The sequence below is a fragment of the Taudactylus pleione genome, unplaced genomic scaffold (assembly GCF_031769625.1).
Source record: "Taudactylus pleione unplaced genomic scaffold, aTauple2 ptg000230l, whole genome shotgun sequence".
NCBI classification, from domain to species: domain Eukaryota; kingdom Metazoa; phylum Chordata; class Amphibia; order Anura; family Myobatrachidae; genus Taudactylus; species Taudactylus pleione.
In genome coordinates, this window is record NW_028284632.1 from 666,292 (window position 1) to 686,813 (window position 20,522).

At 42.3% G+C, this 20,522-nt stretch overlaps 1 protein-coding gene across 2 annotated transcripts in view; it reads left to right on the forward strand.

Moving 5' to 3' along the window:
- FAF1 (Fas associated factor 1) overlaps positions 1-20,522 on the forward strand; it is a 305,642-nt gene that overhangs the window by 187,730 nt on the left and 97,390 nt on the right. For both annotated transcript variants that reach the window (XM_088479291.1, XM_088479292.1), the window contains exon 8: positions 8,222-8,308. In XM_088479291.1, the coding sequence (XP_088335417.1) occupies positions 8,222-8,308 (87 nt within the window). The remainder of the gene's footprint in view (positions 1-8,221; positions 8,309-20,522) is intronic.

Genomic DNA, 20,522 nt, shown 5'->3' on the forward strand with positions numbered 1-20,522 from the left:
CTATTCACAGAGACATAAGTGCTTGGGGGCAGCAGGGCATTTCCGTAAGTGCCTGGCACACCCCAGGAGTGATGGAAAGAGGGCGGACCTCTTTAGATACGCCCCTTTTCCTGTCGGGAGTTTCCCGAAAATCGGGTGCCGCTCCCAACACCACGCAAGACTAGGCAAGTCCCCCGGAATGGCTGCCGGCACCCCGCAAAAGTGAGCGGTCCAGGGGTGCGATGACTCCATCAGCACTGAATCGAGTCATCGTAGCCCCATCCCCTGCCTTGTAATGCCAGTAATATTCTCATTATAAAGTGGGGGCGGGGCCACTATGAAACGATCGCTTCGGCACGCCCCCGCTCCGCCCACTTGAACCGCCCCCACCCTCCCTGCTGGACGGACCTGCCAGCCCCTTACCGGTTCCCCCTGCTGAAATGTCGGCAACTATGCTCTAGATCCGGTGCCTGACCTAGAGAACATAAAGTTTATTATTGTTTTATTTTTTTTAGGAGCCCTCTATCATGCATTTGTGATATCCGTCCACCTACCAGAATTAAAATTTGAGCTAAAATAAAGTTTTCTACTGTAAGGACCGTGTAATTCTTTTTTCCCAAGTTCATTTGGGTCTAAAAAATAAATAAAATCAAAATCCTGCCTTAATGTTTTTCACATTTATATTATGGATACCAGAATGTTGAAATGTGGAACACTTAAATCATGCCTAGAACCCTCCATTAGTCTGATACATAAAGTTCTGTCCCTAATACGGTGCTGTACCCCTGAATCCCTGAACAATAGGCTGTTGTCTTTAGTAACTGGTAGAAGTAAAGTCGGAGCTGGGCAGAGCTGGCATCTCCTCAAAACAAACTAGTTATCCTCATGAATTGATTTCATCAAACATTACCTAATATGTTGTCGATGGTAGGCTCACAGCAGGGGCTGCCTGTGATAACTAGTTTTCTTTGAGATAAGTTGTTAAGCAGGGGTCACTCTGCTAGAATAAGTCCGAAGAATACTTTTGCGCTTGCAAACATGAGTAGATCTTTGATCACATTGGTACGGCACATCAGTCTGGCATTGTGCATTATACCAACACAACACTATAACAAGAAGAGACCTTTCAAGCTCTCGATAGCCCTGGAATGTTATTGAAATCAGTGCAGTTGCCGATAAGTTAATAGAAGAGGCAAACACTGTTCATTTCATAATACAGCGGCTTGTGATTCCCAGCTGAAAGGAATGCCGAGAATCCGTTGTTCTTAGTGATGTTATTTTAACACTTGCATCCCTGGCCTAGTAATGAGGGGATTGCAGAAGTAAAGCTGAACCAGTTTAGCTAGGAATCAATAGGCTATGCAGCCGTTGTGTGGATTTAACCTATGGGCCGAATATCGGCCCACAAATTGGCTTTCCTTATTGTGTGTTGATGGCAGGTGCAGGTTAATCAGTGTACAGGTGCAAAGCGGTCCTTTATTTTATTTGTGAAAAAACATATTTGTGGCTTTACCATTTTGGTGAGATAAAGATCTGGGTTATAAATCTGCTACTGTACATCTGTAATGTCATTTAAGTAAAGGCTAGAATGATCGCGATCAACTACATTAATGGTGACATCTGTCAAGTATTGGTTCAAATTTTGGATACATCTGAAGGCTCAGCAGAACATTTAAACAGAATGGTTTAGCGGGATGGCAGTCAGACTGAACAGCCGTAACCCAAAGGGCGCAGCTTGTGTGTTCAGATGGTAAGCTTCTAGTTGTGAAGTATCAGTCCGCTGTACAACCGCAGATGTCAATCATGAATGGCCATCATTTTCTGTGTTTAGGTATAGACCAGCCTAGTTGTCTGCCAAGATAGCAGCTAGAAATAGTGCAAAAAAGTTCTATTTACAGAGTTGCTTTTAAAAGTGGTCCTCATAGAAGTGGCTCACCTACACACACATAATCAGCTTTTACCCCATCCGAGATTCTACCAGCATTCTGTTCATTGGTTAGTATGAGGCCCTGTAATAGTACCTCAGTCAATTTGATTATACCATCTGTGCACAAACATGGATATCCTTTAAAACCTGGACTGTTAGGTTGGCCATACACCAGACCAACTTTCTCCCGACCAGTTGGTTGGTTGGAATGAAAATCTGGTAATGCATGGGAGCAAATGACAATCAGATATTTGCTCCCAAACACCGGAAAACGAAAGCTGTTGTTCAGACAAGTTTTTTATTTTTTAAACTCAAACACATTTAACCAACTTTGCCTGAACAACCTTTTTTCATGTTTTCTGGTTGTCATTTGCTCCCATGCATTACTGGATTTTCATTCCAACCGACCAACTAGTTGGAGGAAAGTTGGTCCGGTGTATGGCCAGCTTTAGGGGTACCTTGAGGACCAAGTTTAGGAATGCTGCTCCAACCAGTAGTTCAGCTTCAACAATGCTTCATGGTGGATTTTTTCATTGATTACCGAATATACAGAAACTGTAATTTTTGAGTCAATGCTGCATTTGATCACATTTTAAACCTTTTTTTCTTTTTTTTTTTTAATGGATATTAAAAATATATAATTTGTTAGCCTCATTGCTATGTTTAAAACGAATGGAAAACAGCTGAAATGGTCAGTTCTTAAAGGAGTTGCTTAGTTTAGAGAATGTGATTCTCTAGTCATATCCAGTAAATTTAAAAAAGGAGCTTTATGTAATATTTTATTATTTATTTTACTTAATTTTGAAAACAATATATCCTTTACGTGCGGAAATATGATCGTTTAATTGGAGTGTGTGGATAATTATTTTATACTTTTAGAATTTGTCTTTTCCTGTGGCTATGAATACATATACATTTTTCAAGAAACAGTCTCTATATACTGTACAACAAAATGTTCCAATTTATTTTTTTTTAGTCATTATGCAAAAAATAAAGGAGAAGCAAAATCTGCCTGAAACTTGGTGTTATATATTTTTTTTCTCTGTGTAATGTATTTTTCCCTTTGTAAACCTAAAAGATCTCTGTTTTCTACTGCATTGACACATGTTTAAGTTGACGAGTAGTCTGTTGTTGACATGAGAACCGCGTTTCCCTTTGTGTCATTTTTGTTCTTTCCCATTATAATAAATACTCAAGAGACTATTACATTTTCTTATACCAACTTTGCATCCATTGATGAATAAATCAACGTCTAAATTTGTAAGTCTTCCAGAAACTCCCCATTGGGGGTAACATTCATTGCAAATGTAAAATAGATTTCACAAAACACGGGGCAGAGATTAGCTTTCAAGTTCTCATTAATATTAGTCTGATGAATACAGAGCACTCTAACTGTTCCGTGTCTCTGCTGTAAAGGTGGAATTAGGGGAGAGCTGCTGGAGCCGCTGAAGTGGGGATTGGTGTTAATCCCTCTCTTGAGTCATGATTGCCCAAAACTAATGAAATAATCGCAGATGACCAAGGAGGGAGCTTCACAGGTGTGCGCGAGGGATAAAAACCTATTGAGTTGCTGGTATTTCCATCTCTCATATTTCTGTGGATACTGTATGGAAAGCTGGTTACCAGCTGATGAGGTGTAATGCAATCTGACTAACAGAAGCAGCAATATAACCGGAGACGATGACAGGGCGATGGCAAGACCTCACTTAAATGAGAAATACGCTTCCAGTCTAAAGCTGGGTACACACTAGACGGCATTTTAAACTAATTTGCAGATAGCGAACAATCGTTCTGACTATTTAAATCGTCCAGTGTGTACGCACTGTCAATCGCGATGCGCATTTCCACGCATAGTCAGTGACCTCGTCTGTCGGACCTGCATGTATGCGGACTCCTCATCGGGGGGCCATGCTACCGAATGCAGCATAACCCCCGCTGTCGTTCCGTCGCTGCCGGCATCGGCTAGGGTGTATGCACTTGGCGATGCTGGCACCCCACCGGGTCCCGTCGCTAACAAGGTCGGTACACACTAGACATCGTCTAGTGTGTACCCGGCATAGGTTTATACACTAAGTGGGCAGTGAATTATATCATAGTAGTTATTCTGGGTATGTAGTCATAATGTTGACAATCGGGCTCATTTATCAACGACTGATATTCTTGTTACTAATCTTAAATGTTAAATAAGCTCTTAACTGTAATATTTCAAACACATGACAGTTAGGAGCTGATTGGTTGGAGCACCATTTAAGATTAGTAACAAGTGACGACAAGAATATCACTCATTGATAAATGAGCCCCTCAGAATGTTGACATAGTCGTCATGTCAACATTTTGAATAACGACACTGTCAGTGTCGACATTTTGGTGTTGATATTCTGAATGTCAGCATTTCGTGCAAAACCTTTATTCGGCTCACAGCGTGCACATCTAAGAACTATAAAGTTGAATGAGTCTGATGATGTGATAATGTCTAAAGTACTAGACTTTGAATTGTCTTTTGAATGACTTTGAAAATGTAGCCAGGTTGTCATAACTCCTCCAACCCAAAGTAAAATAAAGCATAAGCCCTGGTGTTGGTCATCTGGCTGATTATATCTGTACCATGTCCCATGCAGGAGTACTCTCTTTGTGTCTTATTCATCTAGGAAGGAAAGTGGGATGTTGATCAGTGTGTGCGTCCTTCACAATGGGTCAGTCATATAATTTCTGCCAGTGAGCGGTCCCTGGCTTCTCTTTATTCTCTAAAGGTCAAGCAGGACTATATTGGCTGACCTTTCTCTATATACAAGCTCTACATTGAACTTGCCTCTGTAAATACACTAGTCATGACAATTTAGCTGCAGCACAGGGCAATTAGCACGAGTCCAGGCCAGATTGCCAATAATCGCTGCCACAAGTATCATCAGTCTGAGTCCATCTCTTTCTCTCTTTTAAGGGGTTTGACTGTTTCCATTTCCTGCATAGGAAGAAGTCTGTATTGAGCCTCTTTATTTCACTCCATAAATAATATCTTCTATATATTAGCACTAGCTTAAACACTGTGATAAGGAGTATTGTGATTTTATACAGTACAAGGAACAACTAAAATGTGCCCAGTCGTTCTCATCAACCACCTCACCATGTAACTTCATGGTCACTTATTGCATTGTATGTAATGGTGGGACAAGGAATCTCCGGTATCTGTTAAATCCTGGGGCTGCGGAGCCACATTACAGGGGATCTGGCTGTAGGCGTTTGGGAATACATGGTCTGTAAGCTAATAATGAAGGTGCATGTCTCTGTACCTCTACCCTACACTACTTCCTCCATTATTTTTGTTGGCAAAAACTAGGCGAAAGGTAAAAAACATCAGCATGCTGCCCCCTGATCAGTGTGGCCCTTGGCAGGTGCCTAGATGGCCTATATGTTTAATATTGTTCAGTGCAGCATATTTTTGTTTAGACAACTTGCCTATGCAGGCATAATTTTAGAGCCATTAAAATGAGTGAAACCAGCCAGCATTTGAAAGCGCTCTAATTAATACAATGGCTTTTGTTAGCATTCTCAAAGTCGCTGTATGTACAGTTTCCAGGACCTAATCTGAAGGGATAATATTTATAAATAAATGATATAGAACATACGTAACTATGCAAACCATACTGTTTAGTAGCAAATTAAAGGGCACAGTATGCTTAGTGGATTCACTGGTGTGTCCCCGAGCCCTAGTGGGCTTCTCTATTAGGATTTACCAAAGAAACCAGACTCCTGTACAGCAGCAGCTCCTACCTGTATTTCCCGGGTGGTCTGCTGGTCTGAAATGTGCGTATACGCAGCATCACGATCTCTCATATGCGCACAAATCAACAATCAGGCTTATAGAGACTTCATTGGCTGCAGTCCCTAGAAGCCAGATAGAGCTGTTTTTATAGCAGGGCAATGGCTTCCTATCGTAAGTGTGCTCTCTGCTAATTGCAGTTAGGACTGGCAGTTCTAGGGGGAGAAAACACTACCCCCCCCATGAAACTGCCTGTCCTGCTGTGATTAGCATGGAGAGTTTCCAATGGGAAGCCACTACCAGGCTGTCACTGGGGTGGTGATTTTTACTGGGAGGCTGCAGCCTCTAGGTAAAAGCCACCACTGCTCCTGTACTTAGGATTTCTGGTGTACTCCTGATACTGCAGTCAATGGGCCGCACAGAGCCAGGGTTACATAGATCATACATGTGCAGTAGACTGCGCTTTGTAACAGGTTATAGTATGGTAACTTTAACCTATATAGCAAAATGTATTTCCATGTTGAATCACTAATTTTTTTCTGTTAAACCCAGAGTCCTTTTAACAATGAGACCCATATTTCTGTACAGATTAAGCACAGAAGTTAATAGCTAGTATGATTTTCGTTTAATGTATCTTTGAAACCTACTTTTGTTCCCATGTGTCTTAGATTGTAAACTCATAGAAGTACTTGAAAGAAGATAGTTGGTCAGCGCTCACTCACCTGATATGTCTGAGGCAGCAGCAGGGACTATAAGAGGAACCTCTCTCTCTTATTGGTTAAATGTAATCTAGGGGGGTAGTGCCCGCGCTTACCCACAGGTAGTTTTATCTTGGTTATGTTAGGAATTAAGATATGTTCAAACACTGAGTTTGTATTCAAAATGTATATTTAATGAAATTAAGGCTATAAATGTATATATTGCATGAAATAGTAAAATCAATGGTGTTAATTGCAACTAGACGAGCACTTTACAAGACAAAACAAGACAACAACAGATAAACATATAGGCATGCATGCATGTAAATGCACAATGGGACCAGAGTATGGAGGGAGAGAACGGGGGGAGGAAAAAGGAGGGGAGTGGGGAAGTAGATCAGTGTTATTTCTGTCAGAGCACTTGCGCAAGTTTTATGCTCTGTATAGTGGTGGATGATCACCTGCAACTGATGATTATATAGATGGACAGATATTTAATGTTCGAACTTGAGATAGTCCTGTGTGTGAATCACTGTTGATCACTATGAGGGAGACATGGTGTTAATGACCATGAGAGTAATGACAATGTCTAGTTCCAGTGGTTGCAGGGTCTTTGGGTGCGGCGTCCCGTGACCCCAGGTACCCTACTTACCCACACTCTTCTTCCAAAGCGTTCTGTCCCAGTCTTCCTCACCTCTCCACGACCGGAGCCCCGGAGTTAGGGAGTGGTGGGTGCGGGGCGGTGCTCGTCCTGGCTTCTCCTTGGTTCTTTCTGCCGGAGTGTGTGGACGTAGCGCACTCCAGCTTGGTCCCTTCGGCAGCCTCGTGGAATCCCTGTGTGGTCGCGACACTTCCTGGTGCTGGTCTCGCGATACTGGAGAACGATGGAGTACAGACGGCCGTCTGTGTAACCTCGCAACGGAGGTGTCTGTGTACCTTGAGCACAGTTCGTGCACTTCTCAAAGTGGTGATAGTAGTAGCTCCGACGCGTAGCGGCCAGTTAGGCCGCCTTCAGGGATGCAATGTGGGATGTCTGGAAGATGTGCTCAAGATACACAGACACCTCCGTTGAGGTGAGGAAGACTGGGACAGAACGCTTTGGAAGAAGAGTGTGGATAAGTAGGGTACCTGGGGTCACGGGACGCCGCACCCAAAGGCCCTGCAACCACTGGAACTGTACATTGTCATTACTCTCATGGTCATTACCACCACGTCTCCCTCCTAGTGATCAACAGTGATTCACACACAGGACTACCTCAAGTTCGAACATTAAATATCTGTCCATCTATATAATCATCAGTTGCAGGTGATCATCCACCACTATACAGAGCATAACACTTGCGCAAGTGCTCTGCCAGAAATAACACTGATCTACTTCCCCACTCCCATCCTTCTTCCTCCCCCCGTTCTCTCCCTCCATACTCTGGTCCCATTGTGCATTTACATGCATGCATGCCTATATGTTTATCTGTTGTTGTGCTGTTTTGTTTTGTCTTGTAAAGTGCTCGTCTAGTTGCTATTAACACCATTGATTTTACTATTTCATGTAATATATACATTTATAGCCTTGATTTCATTAAATATACATTTTGAATACAAACTCAGTGTTTGAACATATCTTAATTCCTAACATAACCAAGATAAAACTACCTATGTAAACTCATAGAGGCTTGGCCATTTTTACCTTCTGTTACGTGTCACATCTTTTCATTACTTTTTCCTCGACGTTTAATGTTGCGTGATATTTTGTCGCTTTCTCCATAACAGAATAATATCGTGCTATTCAGTATTTATTTGACTTTCGTAACCTATGGCAACATATCTCTATAACAACATGTTGATTTTGTTTTTATGCTTTAGGTAAAAAGAAATGTGTATGACCTCACCAGCATCCCTGTTCGCCATCAGTTGTGGGAAGGCTGGCCTGCATCTGCTCAGAGCGACACTGTAAGTGGTCCAGTTTTAGTATTTGTTTGGTTTGTGCACTGTATGGTGTAGCGTGCCGGTGCATGGTTGCCACCATAAAGCCCTTTAAATGGCACATGTGCTATGTTGAGTCAGTGTGTAAGTGACAGGTTCCTTTTTAGGCTTGAGACCTTAAAACAATGTCAATGTCAGATAAATGCAAACATATCATCACACTCCAGTCTGTTGGGACATAGGACCTCATTCAGAGCCGCTCGCAAAATGCGAGCACTCGCTCTTAATGAGGGCGGCCGCTTCTATGTTTAGAGCCGGCCCCCTGGCCGCTCACTAGGCTGTGGGTGACCACCCGCAGCTTTAGCGAGCGGCCAGGTTAATGGTCGCGAGACCCTTGTGGTAGGGTCTCGTCTACCGCAAGCCCCAGTGAGCTTTCAGCTGTATTAGAAACGGAAGTTCACCACTGACATCACGAGTGATGTCAGTGGGGCCGCCCCCAAATGGCAGGCGTTCCGTCGGGAACGCCTCCGTTTGTGTAGCCCCGTCCCGCCTACAAAACGGGGCGAGCTGTCGACCACCATCGACAGCCACCCCTTTTGTAGTGAGTCTCGGAGCGAGAGATTTTCTTTCTCGCTCCGGGGCTTGCGCACGCGCAGTGCGGACACTGCACATGAGCAGGGCATCAACATCAACCCGCTTGTGAGCTGGTCTGAATGAAACCCATAGAAGACTGTCTGAAATGTCAGTGACTTGGGATGTCTCCATCACAGCCAACATCAGCCCCCCTATATTACATAGTGACTGAATCTATGCTCTGTCCTTACCAAAATAGGTCAAAAAAGGTCCCCAGTTTATATAGACATCTCTTAAGCCTTATGGAGTCCTGTCCCCTTTTCTTCTCAATAGCATTTGCTGGGTTCCCCGGCCTTCCGTATGCAGGGGGCTATAACCTGCAACATCACCATGTACTCAGCAGACTTTGCCTTAAGGGGAAGTAGGCCTTGTTTTCATTACAGCATTCTACGCCGGACGCCCGTTCAGTTGTGGTTTGTGCCTGTTATATCTGTTACGCCCGAGATCTCCTTTAATGCCATCAGCCGCATCCTATGAAGTATACAGCCCCAAGGGACATTGTTACAGAGCAACCCGCTTTAATTTCATATATCAAAAGTGTTGTGGAAATAATAGCACTTAATATATCCAGTTGAGAGCAGTTCCTGGCTCCCTGCATGAGACTCTGATTGTTGAAAAATTAGCCGCTGGATCAACAGTTGTAACTATAACCTGCAGATGATCCTGGTGACATGTGAATGTCAAAACCTCTCTCTAGCTGTGATGCGATGACAGAGCACAGTAGGGCAGAACAAATATAATCATGTGATTTAAACACACTGCAGAGCATTTACTAACTTCTCTACAGCAGAGCTGTTATCAGTTGTGTAGACATGAACCTTTCAAGAAGGTTAAAGCACTTTGGTGGCTGTTAGGTGTAATATAATAGCGCTATGGGTTAAGACCATCATCCGGGTTCTGTTCCTCATGTGCTAGATGTTGTAGACTAATCAAATAAACAAAAAATATTCATATATTTTTTTTATTTTTTTTTATACCTTATCCTCCCTACCTCGAACCAGATTGCACCTTAAAGGGTAATTGACACCTATACACAACCGACAGATATTTTTTTCGGTCTGGACCAATATTGGTTTAACCCATAGAGTGGTTGCTTCCAATGTGCCCTGAAAGAGGCACAGCCTGCAAAATGTTTCATGAATATTGGTTTAGTGATCAGGCTGCTCCCGCTGCACCTCAGACGTGACCCAGGCACGGCGGCAACTCCTAGTGAATTAGTGGTCTGCAGCTTCATGGCTAGGGGTTCAGCCAGCAAAATGGCTTCCTCTGCTGTTTGTAGATTACAGGTACACTTTGGGGCCGATTCAATTAGCTGTGGGTCTTACACCGGAGGGTTTTAGCTTACTTGCCCGGAGCTATTCAATTATTTCCTGAGGTAAGCCATAGCTGCCGGGTTAAGTGACCAGAGCTATGTAGTTACCTGCCAACGGCTAGCCCCAGAAGCACTAGTTAACGTGGATTCCGGTTTGCGCTCCTCATGAGAGTGTGATCAGAAATCTGCGTTAAGTATACCCTATGGGTCATTCGTGGGCTAACCGCTGGCAGTAATTGAATAGCTCCGGGTACTGAACTTGGGAGCTAAAATCTTGCGGTAAGTCCCGGGGCTAATTGAATAGGCCCTATTAACTATTAAAACATTAGTTCCTTTATCATCTACGGACTGCAAGAGTTTGTCTCCAGTCATTTTCATCTGTAACCCAGTTACTGAAGGACCTCTAACCATTTTAAACCATACATTCTTCTTACACTCCATCATAAAGAACATTACCCCTATGGTCAGTGCCATATTAGGCTCATTAATATATGCACTTTCAGTTGTTCTTTTAATGATATTCAGAGCACTGCTATTGCCTATATCATAGATTATACAGTTCTGTTCAGTTCGACATACTCTATTCTATCTATACAAATACATATGAAGCAGACCATTTAGTCTCACATTTTATGTAATAAACCTGTTCTAAAACATTTTGAAAATGTACTGTGACTGTGTTTCCCTTCGGAGATGACAACCTACCCTCCTCACTGCAGTGAGATTTGCTGCTTTGCAAGACTCGTCAATAGCACATCTCCTTCAGGGGGAGTGGTGAGGGGGGGCACGTCTGAAGAATGTTTTCATGCTGTGACAGTGAAGCTGAGATTCACACAGAGGACAAACCCCCCGGAAATCTAATTTTGCACATTAACAAGGGCACTTTTTGGTTTATTTAGTGAAGGAATAATTTTAACACTGTGAATTAATCTGCCTGGTCTAATTAAAGACGATGTTTATTTTAATCCCCGTAGACTTATCACTTTTTGTAACCAACTATGTTTTGGTACAGAGTGTAGGCTCCTGTAATGCTGTTTTCCAATTATTCTCTGAAATCAGGTGGCCACTGTTATTGTAGCATGTGTTCTAATTATCTGGGATAGTTTAAACTGTTTTCGGGACTTTTTAAATGTATTTTTATTCAACCTGATACCTTAATCCACTTACTTCATCCTCTCTCAAAGAGATAATTTGTTTTATCCAATCAGATTGCTCAGACTCTTTCACATCGCACTGATACTGTGCAGACATCCCACTACGAGGAGAATACAATAAGTGTATCAGCACAGAGGGTTTTATGCAGGGACGCCTGATTTTAATATCCCAACAATAAATTTAGAAATATTAATTAAGGATTACTCTTGAAGACTTTATGGTAAATACAGAGGAGGACTCTCGTGATAAATCAGTGTCTTACATTTTCTTTTTCTTTTCTTTTTTTTTTTTTAACACTTCTTTAAAACTGCTGAATCTGTCTCCTCCCTCATTTACATATTTGAGCCACTGGCATTTCACTGGGAGAGTCAACCGAAAAGAAAGGAGGCTTAATAATGCAAATGAGCTATTTCGTATCAGATTGCAGTTGAAATCTGTAATGCCGACAGTTATGATTACATTGTTAAAATTTCGGCAAATGAAATGAAGACTCTTACGGCTATGCTGATGAAGAGAGGTTAGGGTTCGGCACTAGGGGGATGGTTAGGGTTAGGCACTAGATGGAGGCTTAGGGTTAGACACTGGGGGGGTTAGGGTTAGGCACTAGAGGGAGGGTTAGGGTTGGGCACTAGTGGGGAGAGTTTTAGGTACTAGCGGGGGAGAGTTTGCTGGACCACCAGGAATGTTTTGTCTAATCATGTAGTCATCAGTGTCGACATGACAGGCATGTCAACAAAACGACCATGTTGTCATTCACATGACGAATGCAGACAACATATACCGAACCTTTTTGGATCAATATTAAGCGTGACCTGAAGAACATTTTATATTTTAAATAGTATGGTTTATTATTCCACTAGCAGCCTACTGTGATGTTATTTAGTCAACAAGTAACTCTTTGCTTGTATGGTTTTATGACCGAACCTTCCCCCCCATTGAAAATTCAATTAGCGATATGTGATGCGTGAAATATGTTAGAGTTCAGTTACACCTTTTGTATCTAAACGAGTTGCAACACGTAGGTGTGAAGTGACTAATTTATTATTTGACTATTCTGAAATATTTGTACAAAATTAAAGTGCACAGCGATACATTAGGGGAATTTGCTATTTACCTAGGTATGTAGGTGCTTCGTTAATAGCATTTAGGCATTTTTGTTCCAGTGCTCCTCGATTTTGATGATTTGTATAGAAATCTTCTAGCCACAATCTAAACAGTGACTTGTATAAGGTAATCCACAGTATTAAATGAGGAGTATAAAACAAAATAATTTTCAGATATTTAAAGTGCGTACATTATCCATTCACATGGTGCATTCTCAAAAACATATCCTTTAAATGAACTATTAAGTGCTTTAGTGATGACATTGAATTGATAGGCTATGTTGCAGTTTGCCTACACCAGTGGCTACCTCCATTGATGCCATAGCTTTCCAGTGAAGGCATATAGACTGCTTTTAAATTATGTGTAAGTAATATCATTAGTTCCCAGTGAATTAATTGGTTGCTTTGAAATAATGTGTAGGTATAATTTAAATGGCTGCGCTAAATAATACATAAGTGATGTCATTGATTCCTTGTGAATTTGTTGGCTGCTTTTTCATGACTAATGGCTGAGCTTGCCATATCGCTCACCATTTATAAGGATATATATATATACACACACGTGTGTGTGTGTGTGTGTGTGTATATATACATACATATATATATATATATATATATATATTTATTTTTATTTATTTTTTTATTATTTTTTTAGAAATTAGTAGGAAAAAGAGTAGAAATGGGATTTGATCTAGAAAAATGCTGGCAAAGTTTTACCTTTGACTGGTGTGTTCTCTAATTTGTAATCTGGTATTATAGATTATAACCATTTTTATCACATAAAGAATTAGTCCCCATCCTTTATTCCACTTCCGTTTATAATGCATATTTGCGTAACACAAAGTATATTCTATGCACTCCACTAATATAATAAGATAGATAAGGCAGATATACATCTAAAAAAAAAATGTGCCTTTGTTTATTTCTCCACATAATCACATTTAAGCATGTATAAAATGTGTCCACACGCTATAGAATACCCTTGTCGTACTCTGCTACCTCCAGTCCATTGCAAACTTCAGCTCATCATCACTTCATGGGCGTCCCGTCGATGATCATCCAGTATTGAACTTTCCCACCACTTTCTCACATCGCCATACACCTGCAAATTGACAGTAAATTTAGGCAGATCTCACTTTCTGCGCATTTAAGAAATGAATAACTCTTCACAGTTGGAGGCATTTTGTATCGTAGGGTTCATTTTAACAATGCATAACAACGCCAAAAACATCCATAACCGCACGCCATTCCAAAGCACTCAGAAAAACGATTAGGGAGAACGCCCGACCCTGAATTGGGGAGGGTGAATGACGTTCATGGTGGGAATGTGCAAACTGTCTTTAGTTTCTGGATTTCCCTTGTATTTTGACATCTTTCCCATATATTAAAAGAGTTCGCTGCTTTCTATATACAGATGTGACCTCATACATCTAGTTTCAATACGCCATGCAGCGCGACTTGCCGGGCGTGAGTGAGCCGCCAGGTCCCATGATAGCTAGCATAGGGCGTCTTTTTTTTTTTTTTTTTTTGCCGAAAATGCGTCTAAGTCAGAATGCGATGTGACTAGGACGCACCTGCAGACTGCTGATTACCTAGATATGTGACACTTGTATATCTGTGTGCACCTCTGAGTCTGTATATGAAGCTCAAGGGAACTTGAAATCAAAAAAGCTGCGGCTGCTGCAATTGTAGCACTTCGCATACAGATTCAGAGACCCCGTTGCACACAGATATACAAGTGTCGCCTATCACATTAATCAGCACAGTCTCCTGGTGCATCCTAATCACATCGCAATGTGACTTTTTCAGCAAAAAAAAAAAAATGCCCGGCGTTAGCAGTGTCACCTGACTCGCCCAGAAGGGCTTATTAGCGCGACTGCAGCAAACATGTATAAGGACACAGCTGTATTTTTTATGTTTTAACACTTGTACTCCCCAAACCATTGCATTATTAGCCACTAAAGCACTTTTGTTGTAACTATGAAAGAGATGGGCTCTTGTAATAAATTGGCATACGTCGGCTTTGGTGAGATGGGTCACAGCATCACCGCACTCACAATGTGGGGGGCCCTAAATGGCTGCAGGGAACAGTTCACGAAACCATTGTCGACAGCGCTCTCCGCTATTGCTGTCTGAAGCTATTTGTTAGTCAGTAGCAAAGTCCTTGCTGTTGACACCAGCGTGGGAAGTACAGCTCTCTGCTCTTACTGTTGGCTCTGTTGACTGTTGTGATCAGCATAGAATGAGCAGCCCTCCGACTTTATTGCTTTTCAAAGTACTAAATCCAAAAGCAGAAGACCAGGGCGCCTAAAAGAGATAAAATTACAGAGAAGCTTTGAGTGGCAGGCGTACATCAAACCTCGCGAGGGTTTGACAGGCAATGGATAACGTTATTAGATGCTTCTCGCCATAATTGCTGACATTTATCCAGTGTTTCACAGTATTTGCTAATGTATTAATGCAGTCAATCTCTGCCAGGCTTCACATGCCTCCTTAGCCCCGGCTTCTATGGGATCCACCAATACGCGGATACGGGAAGCGTTTCATCGGCTGGTTGCCGTAGTGACAGAGCCCGAAGATAAGCCAAGACAGAGCCCTTTTGTGATTGCTTTTCAGGTGACATTCAGCGGCAGCTTGTGTAGTGTGTCCTTTTATAGTTCCAGTAATTCAGAAAATGGTAACCACTTTTGACTTAACACTTTCTATTCTAGAGGGAGAGCTCTTGTTTCTAGAGGGTTAAGGTTCAGCCTCACAGTGCGGTGGCTTTTAGTGAACATTTAAAATAAAATTCAGGGATAGTCGCAGTTTTTATTAGATTTGTTTTCCTGCCTTGCGCTTTAATCTAATCCCTTATTTGCACTTTAATCACGTTAGATTGATTTTGGTGAAGGCATTTATTGCATTTGAAGATTAAGATCACATTTGTTCATTTTGAATGAAATATCTATTTTATGTTATGCAGATGTGTACTTGCTCATCATCTAGCCGTAATACGCCACGCACTGTGATATGCCTAGCATGAGTGAGCCGCCAGGTCCTGTGCAACTCTGCGAGCGTCGGGCGTCTTTTCTTTGCCAAAAATGCTTTTAAGTCACAATGCGATGCAACTGGGACGCACCAGGAGACTGTGCTGATTTTGATATGCGACACTTGTGTATCTGTGTGTACTTCGCATGTTGATTGAGGGACTCATTGACACACAGATATACAAGTGTTGCATGTCAAATTAATCAGCACAGTCTCCTGGTATGTCCTAGTTGCATCACATTGCTACTTAGGTGCATTTTTGGCAATAAAACGATGCAGGCCGCTAGCAGTCACTCACTGGGTCAGGGTGGTGAGGGGGGCTCACGAGTAAGGACTCATCTGTAGGTAGGTAAATATGTAAAAGGAATGTTAGATGTTGACCTATTTATCTTGGTATACGGATGATCGGTCTACAGTAAAAAGGTAGACCGTTAATAATCGACACCAGAGGGTCGACTGGGACAGTCGGACAACAGGCAATTGGCCGACAAGGTTAAAAGGTCGACCTGCAAATGATAGACACCAAAAAAAGTTATTCAGGTTAGGCTGAAACATCAAAGCATGTGGGGACTTTTTTTTTGTCGACCATTTGAATGTCGACCTATTAACACTGTTGACCTAAGTCAATGTCGACCAATTACCTGTTGACCTAATGTTCCTGTCAACCTTCTGGATTGATAGGTCTACAATAAAAAGGTAGACAGTCAATAGGTCAACACCAGAAGGTTGACGGTGACTAAGGTTGACAGAGTTAAAAAGTCGACATTCAAATGGTCAACACAAAAAATGACAACACATGATTTTTTATATTTTAGACTAACCCCAAAAAAGTGTCGACCCATTAACTGTCTACCTTTTTATTGTAGACCTATCAATCCAATTTCTTTGATGGTCCTTGAGGAATCTCAAATCACTGTCTTGGGTACTAAATAACATGCCCTAGAACAGTGATAGACAACCTTATACACTTGAGGGCTCACGTTTTTGACCCCCATAACCATCAGAAGATGAGCACATTACTATTAGTTGGGGCAATACGTTAAATCACTGTGTTTAATCAGGAGGGGGATGGCATTTTTTCAATTGGTGTTACCTGCTATAGCAAAGCAGGCAGGAACATTAGATCTGGTAACATTAGCCCTAGTACCAGCTATTGCCCTATGCAACATTGTTTATTAAAGTTTGTTTGTATTGTCAGATTTTTTTATTTTAGATTTTTTTATTTTAAATCCATATAATTCTCTCAACACACATCTTAGTACTTCAAAGTCTGAGAGAACAAGTCTCGGGGGTATATCCTCGCTGCTAATTGACACCGTGGACCTATTCCGTTAGATCCTGCATCCCTGTGTGTAATGCTGCTTTTTCCCTTTCAGCCTCAGAAGTTGCAAGGAAAAAAATCTGTGTTAAATGCAACCTCTAGGGTTTTCACATCAGGGCATACCCATAGATTCCAGTATTTTTGTGGAATCTATGGGTCACCGTGCATTACTCCATAGTTTACCGTGCAGAGAAAATGCCCAATAATTGAATAACTCCGTCCCTTAAACCTGGAGCTTTTACCACACAGTTAACCCTGCGCCTAATTGAATATGCCTGTCAATATCCCACCAATCCACAAAGGCTGACAGTGTAGAACCGGTATGTCAGTTAAAAATTCCCATGTATTATTTTGAAAGTTCAAATGTAAGCATATTTATGGTTTAGCTCCAAGTTAAACTATAGTTGCCTTATCTCCCATAATGTTTGAGAGACTCCTGTATTAAGGGGACACTACCCAGACTCCTGTTAGAGCAGGCAGTTTTCCCAGTGAGCACAGGGGCCTATTGTTGAGGGGGGTTGGATACAAAGTGCTCAGACCAGCCATGTAGGTGTTGCCTCGCCCCCCCAATATTGTGTGGCAGCACCACTTTTAAGCATTGCACCGCCACTTTGCAATAGCCTAGCATTTTCATGGAGGCCCAATGTGCACATTGCATAGCCACATCCCTTAAAGGTACCAGGGCCCAAAAGATTTGATGGTGTACCTGGGTACGTAATATGAATACCATCTTCTAGCCTGTCCATGTAAACGCAGAGTAGCAGGGGTGTGATAACATGAATTGCGTCACTCAGTGTTGTCTAAGGTAAGTGGGGCTTGATGATGCAATGGCACGTTTTGGTATAAAATATAACTACTTGTTTAATGTCAATGACTATGTTTCATTGTACCAGAAATGTAACCATTATTGGCCTCCATTCCCTATACACAAGCGCCGCAAATCTTCAGCTCCTCTCCTAGGGCCTAATTCAGAAGCGGATGCAGTGTCTGTAATCGGCCGATGTTTACAGTCTGTGCGTGCGTCAAAATCTCACTGCGCGCACGCCGCGATGGTCTTTTGTCAGCGGTCGTAGTGTGGATTAGGCCGCAGAATGATTGACAGACAGTGACCGTTTGGGGGAGATAATGGGAGGAGTGGTAACTAAAACCCGTTTGTCTGCATGTCGCAAAGAGCAACTGCGAATTCATACGCATTGGTTAAGGCTTTGTCGTCTCCTCACGGACACTGAGCCACCATAGGGTTTCTCGGAAGTCCAATGATACGTCGTCGTACGCAAGCAGCGGATCTGAGACCACGCCTGTGGGTGTCTCAATACAAATCCCAGCATATTTTCTCACTACCGCTGCATACGGAATCATAGCCGCGACCAGATCAGCGTCCACCTCTGAATCCTGCCCATTGGTGTCCATCATCTGCATTTTGTGTTTTGTTAAACAGCAGCGTTCTCTCAGACCTGAGCTCGTGCCTGCTATCACAGAAGACTTTCCACTGTATAAACACATTTGTTCCTATAGTCAAGAAACCTGATTTCCATGAAACCTCATTAAATCTGAGTAGGAGAGCGCAGGGTGCCAAAAATGCTTCTTGTAAGTGACTGCAGGCGCTGGGCATGGTCGCTAAGCTGCTGCTTCTCTGTTGTTAATTGTTTCTGTCTGTACTTCCTGAATCCTGACACCATCCACAGGAGTAAAAGAAAGCCAAACTAAATGTATTTGCTTTAACATCTGATAACCTAACTCAAAGTGCATGTCTCCATTAGTTTGCATTTAAATAGCAGTTTGGAAACTACTTGTATATCATGTTAGCCTTTGATTTCCAGCTTACTTTCCTTACATATGTCTCCTTCCTCTTACCTGCTGGCAGCGGCCTCCATAATGCTGGTGCCGAGAGGATATGAGTTCAGCAGACAGTCTTGGAGTCTCTGATGAAAGATGGCCTCTGGGAATATACGGGCTGATTCGCAGATATGCGCAGTGCCGATATTTACCCAGTTGAGCGATTATAGATAAACTGCGCATGCGTCTAATGGTGCGTACTCATGGTACGATTAAAATGGACAATATGAACGATATCATTATCATTCATATCGTGCACTTTTTCGCCCACCAATGACCTGCGATGCGCAGGCACGTCTTATCAATATCAACCCTCGCCCGTGTATGCTGGCCAACCTGGTCGTTATCGACCAGGTTACTATAGGGACCCGCGATCGTTGATTGCAGGTCGTTCTAGTCGTTGGTGGGTACGTGGTGTGCTGGATGATTAATATCAGGTGATCGCACAACGATATCGTTGTCAATTGTCCCGGGTGTACGCACCATTAGTTGCACACTGCATGCGTCTACGTACATTACCGTTGTCGCTCGCAGCTACTTTTTACTCGGTGTGATAGACGGGCAGCTGCTGTGCGAAAATATGCAATTGCCGCAGCCACCGGGATTTGTATGAAGACGCCCATCACCAGCTCGGCAAATCCATGCGGCAAAGCATTAGTCGCTGATCAGACAATTATAGGAATCCTGGTCGCATGAAGTGAGATGCCTGAGCCATCTTTACTGCATACAGGATTGCAGACTAAGACACTCCCCAAAAATGGTTGCAACACTGTCAAGCACTTTGCAGATAAATCCTGTGAGCTACAACGAAGATGAAGCTTGACCTTTGTGGAGTGCAACTCGGACACATCACCGATGGTCAACTGTGCAAACATAGCTAGTGGCCTTCTTCATCAGGGCACACTTCCACCAGCCTGGTGCAAAAGAACCATGTGAAAATAGACTTGATTATACATACACACAACTCTGTAGTACCATAGTCATGCCCTCTCTGAGCACTGCCTACATGTTGCCAACCAGTTACGTTACTTCAGTTGCGAGTGGAGTTGCATATGACTCTGAATTGCCCGTACTTGTGTAAGCTCGTCTGCAGGACATGTGCAGTGTAAGAACATTCACAATGCGCTACACAAAACTAACTTGAGGTCAACTCTGCGACAGCCCCTACGTTTCTGTTTGCACTGCTAGAATGCCTGCTGAGTCTTCCTCATTTATATGCCATGATGCTTAGGGAGGAACCACCAGCGCATGAGAGAGACTATGGTAAAGTGAGCATAGGTATATTTCTGGAGCATGAAATTTAATCCGAAATATAATACTTCAAGAAGAAGACCATTAAAATTGATCATTATGAGCACAGCACTATCCACACAAATAGCTTTGAAATACACATTATGTCTAAATGCAAATGTAGGCGACACCGTTTTATGCTACTTTAAATAAAAAGCAGCGTCTCTTCCAATAGAAAGCGTATAGCTTTTATGTAGAGTGGCAGGGAGCTGCCTTATTGTGTAATATATGGAAATTATTATAGAACTGTATCAATGTCTTGTTTTGTTTATAGATCACAAGTATGCACCTAATGGAAATATTTTACAGGCTTTTCTCTTACACAAGCATACGCCTGCTGAGAACAGTCATTCATGTGGTCTGTCAGTAACTGTTACCACAAAAAGTGACAGCTCACGCGTGACTGCTTTTGAGTGTTGTAAAGCGACAGCTATCACAAAGTTCTGGCGTTTATGTGTAAGGGTCTTCTGCTGACACCTGAAGGGAATTGTCCATTATATACAACAATTTTAGTAGACTTTGGGGTATATTTACTAAAGTGAGAGTTTTTAGAAGTGGAGATGT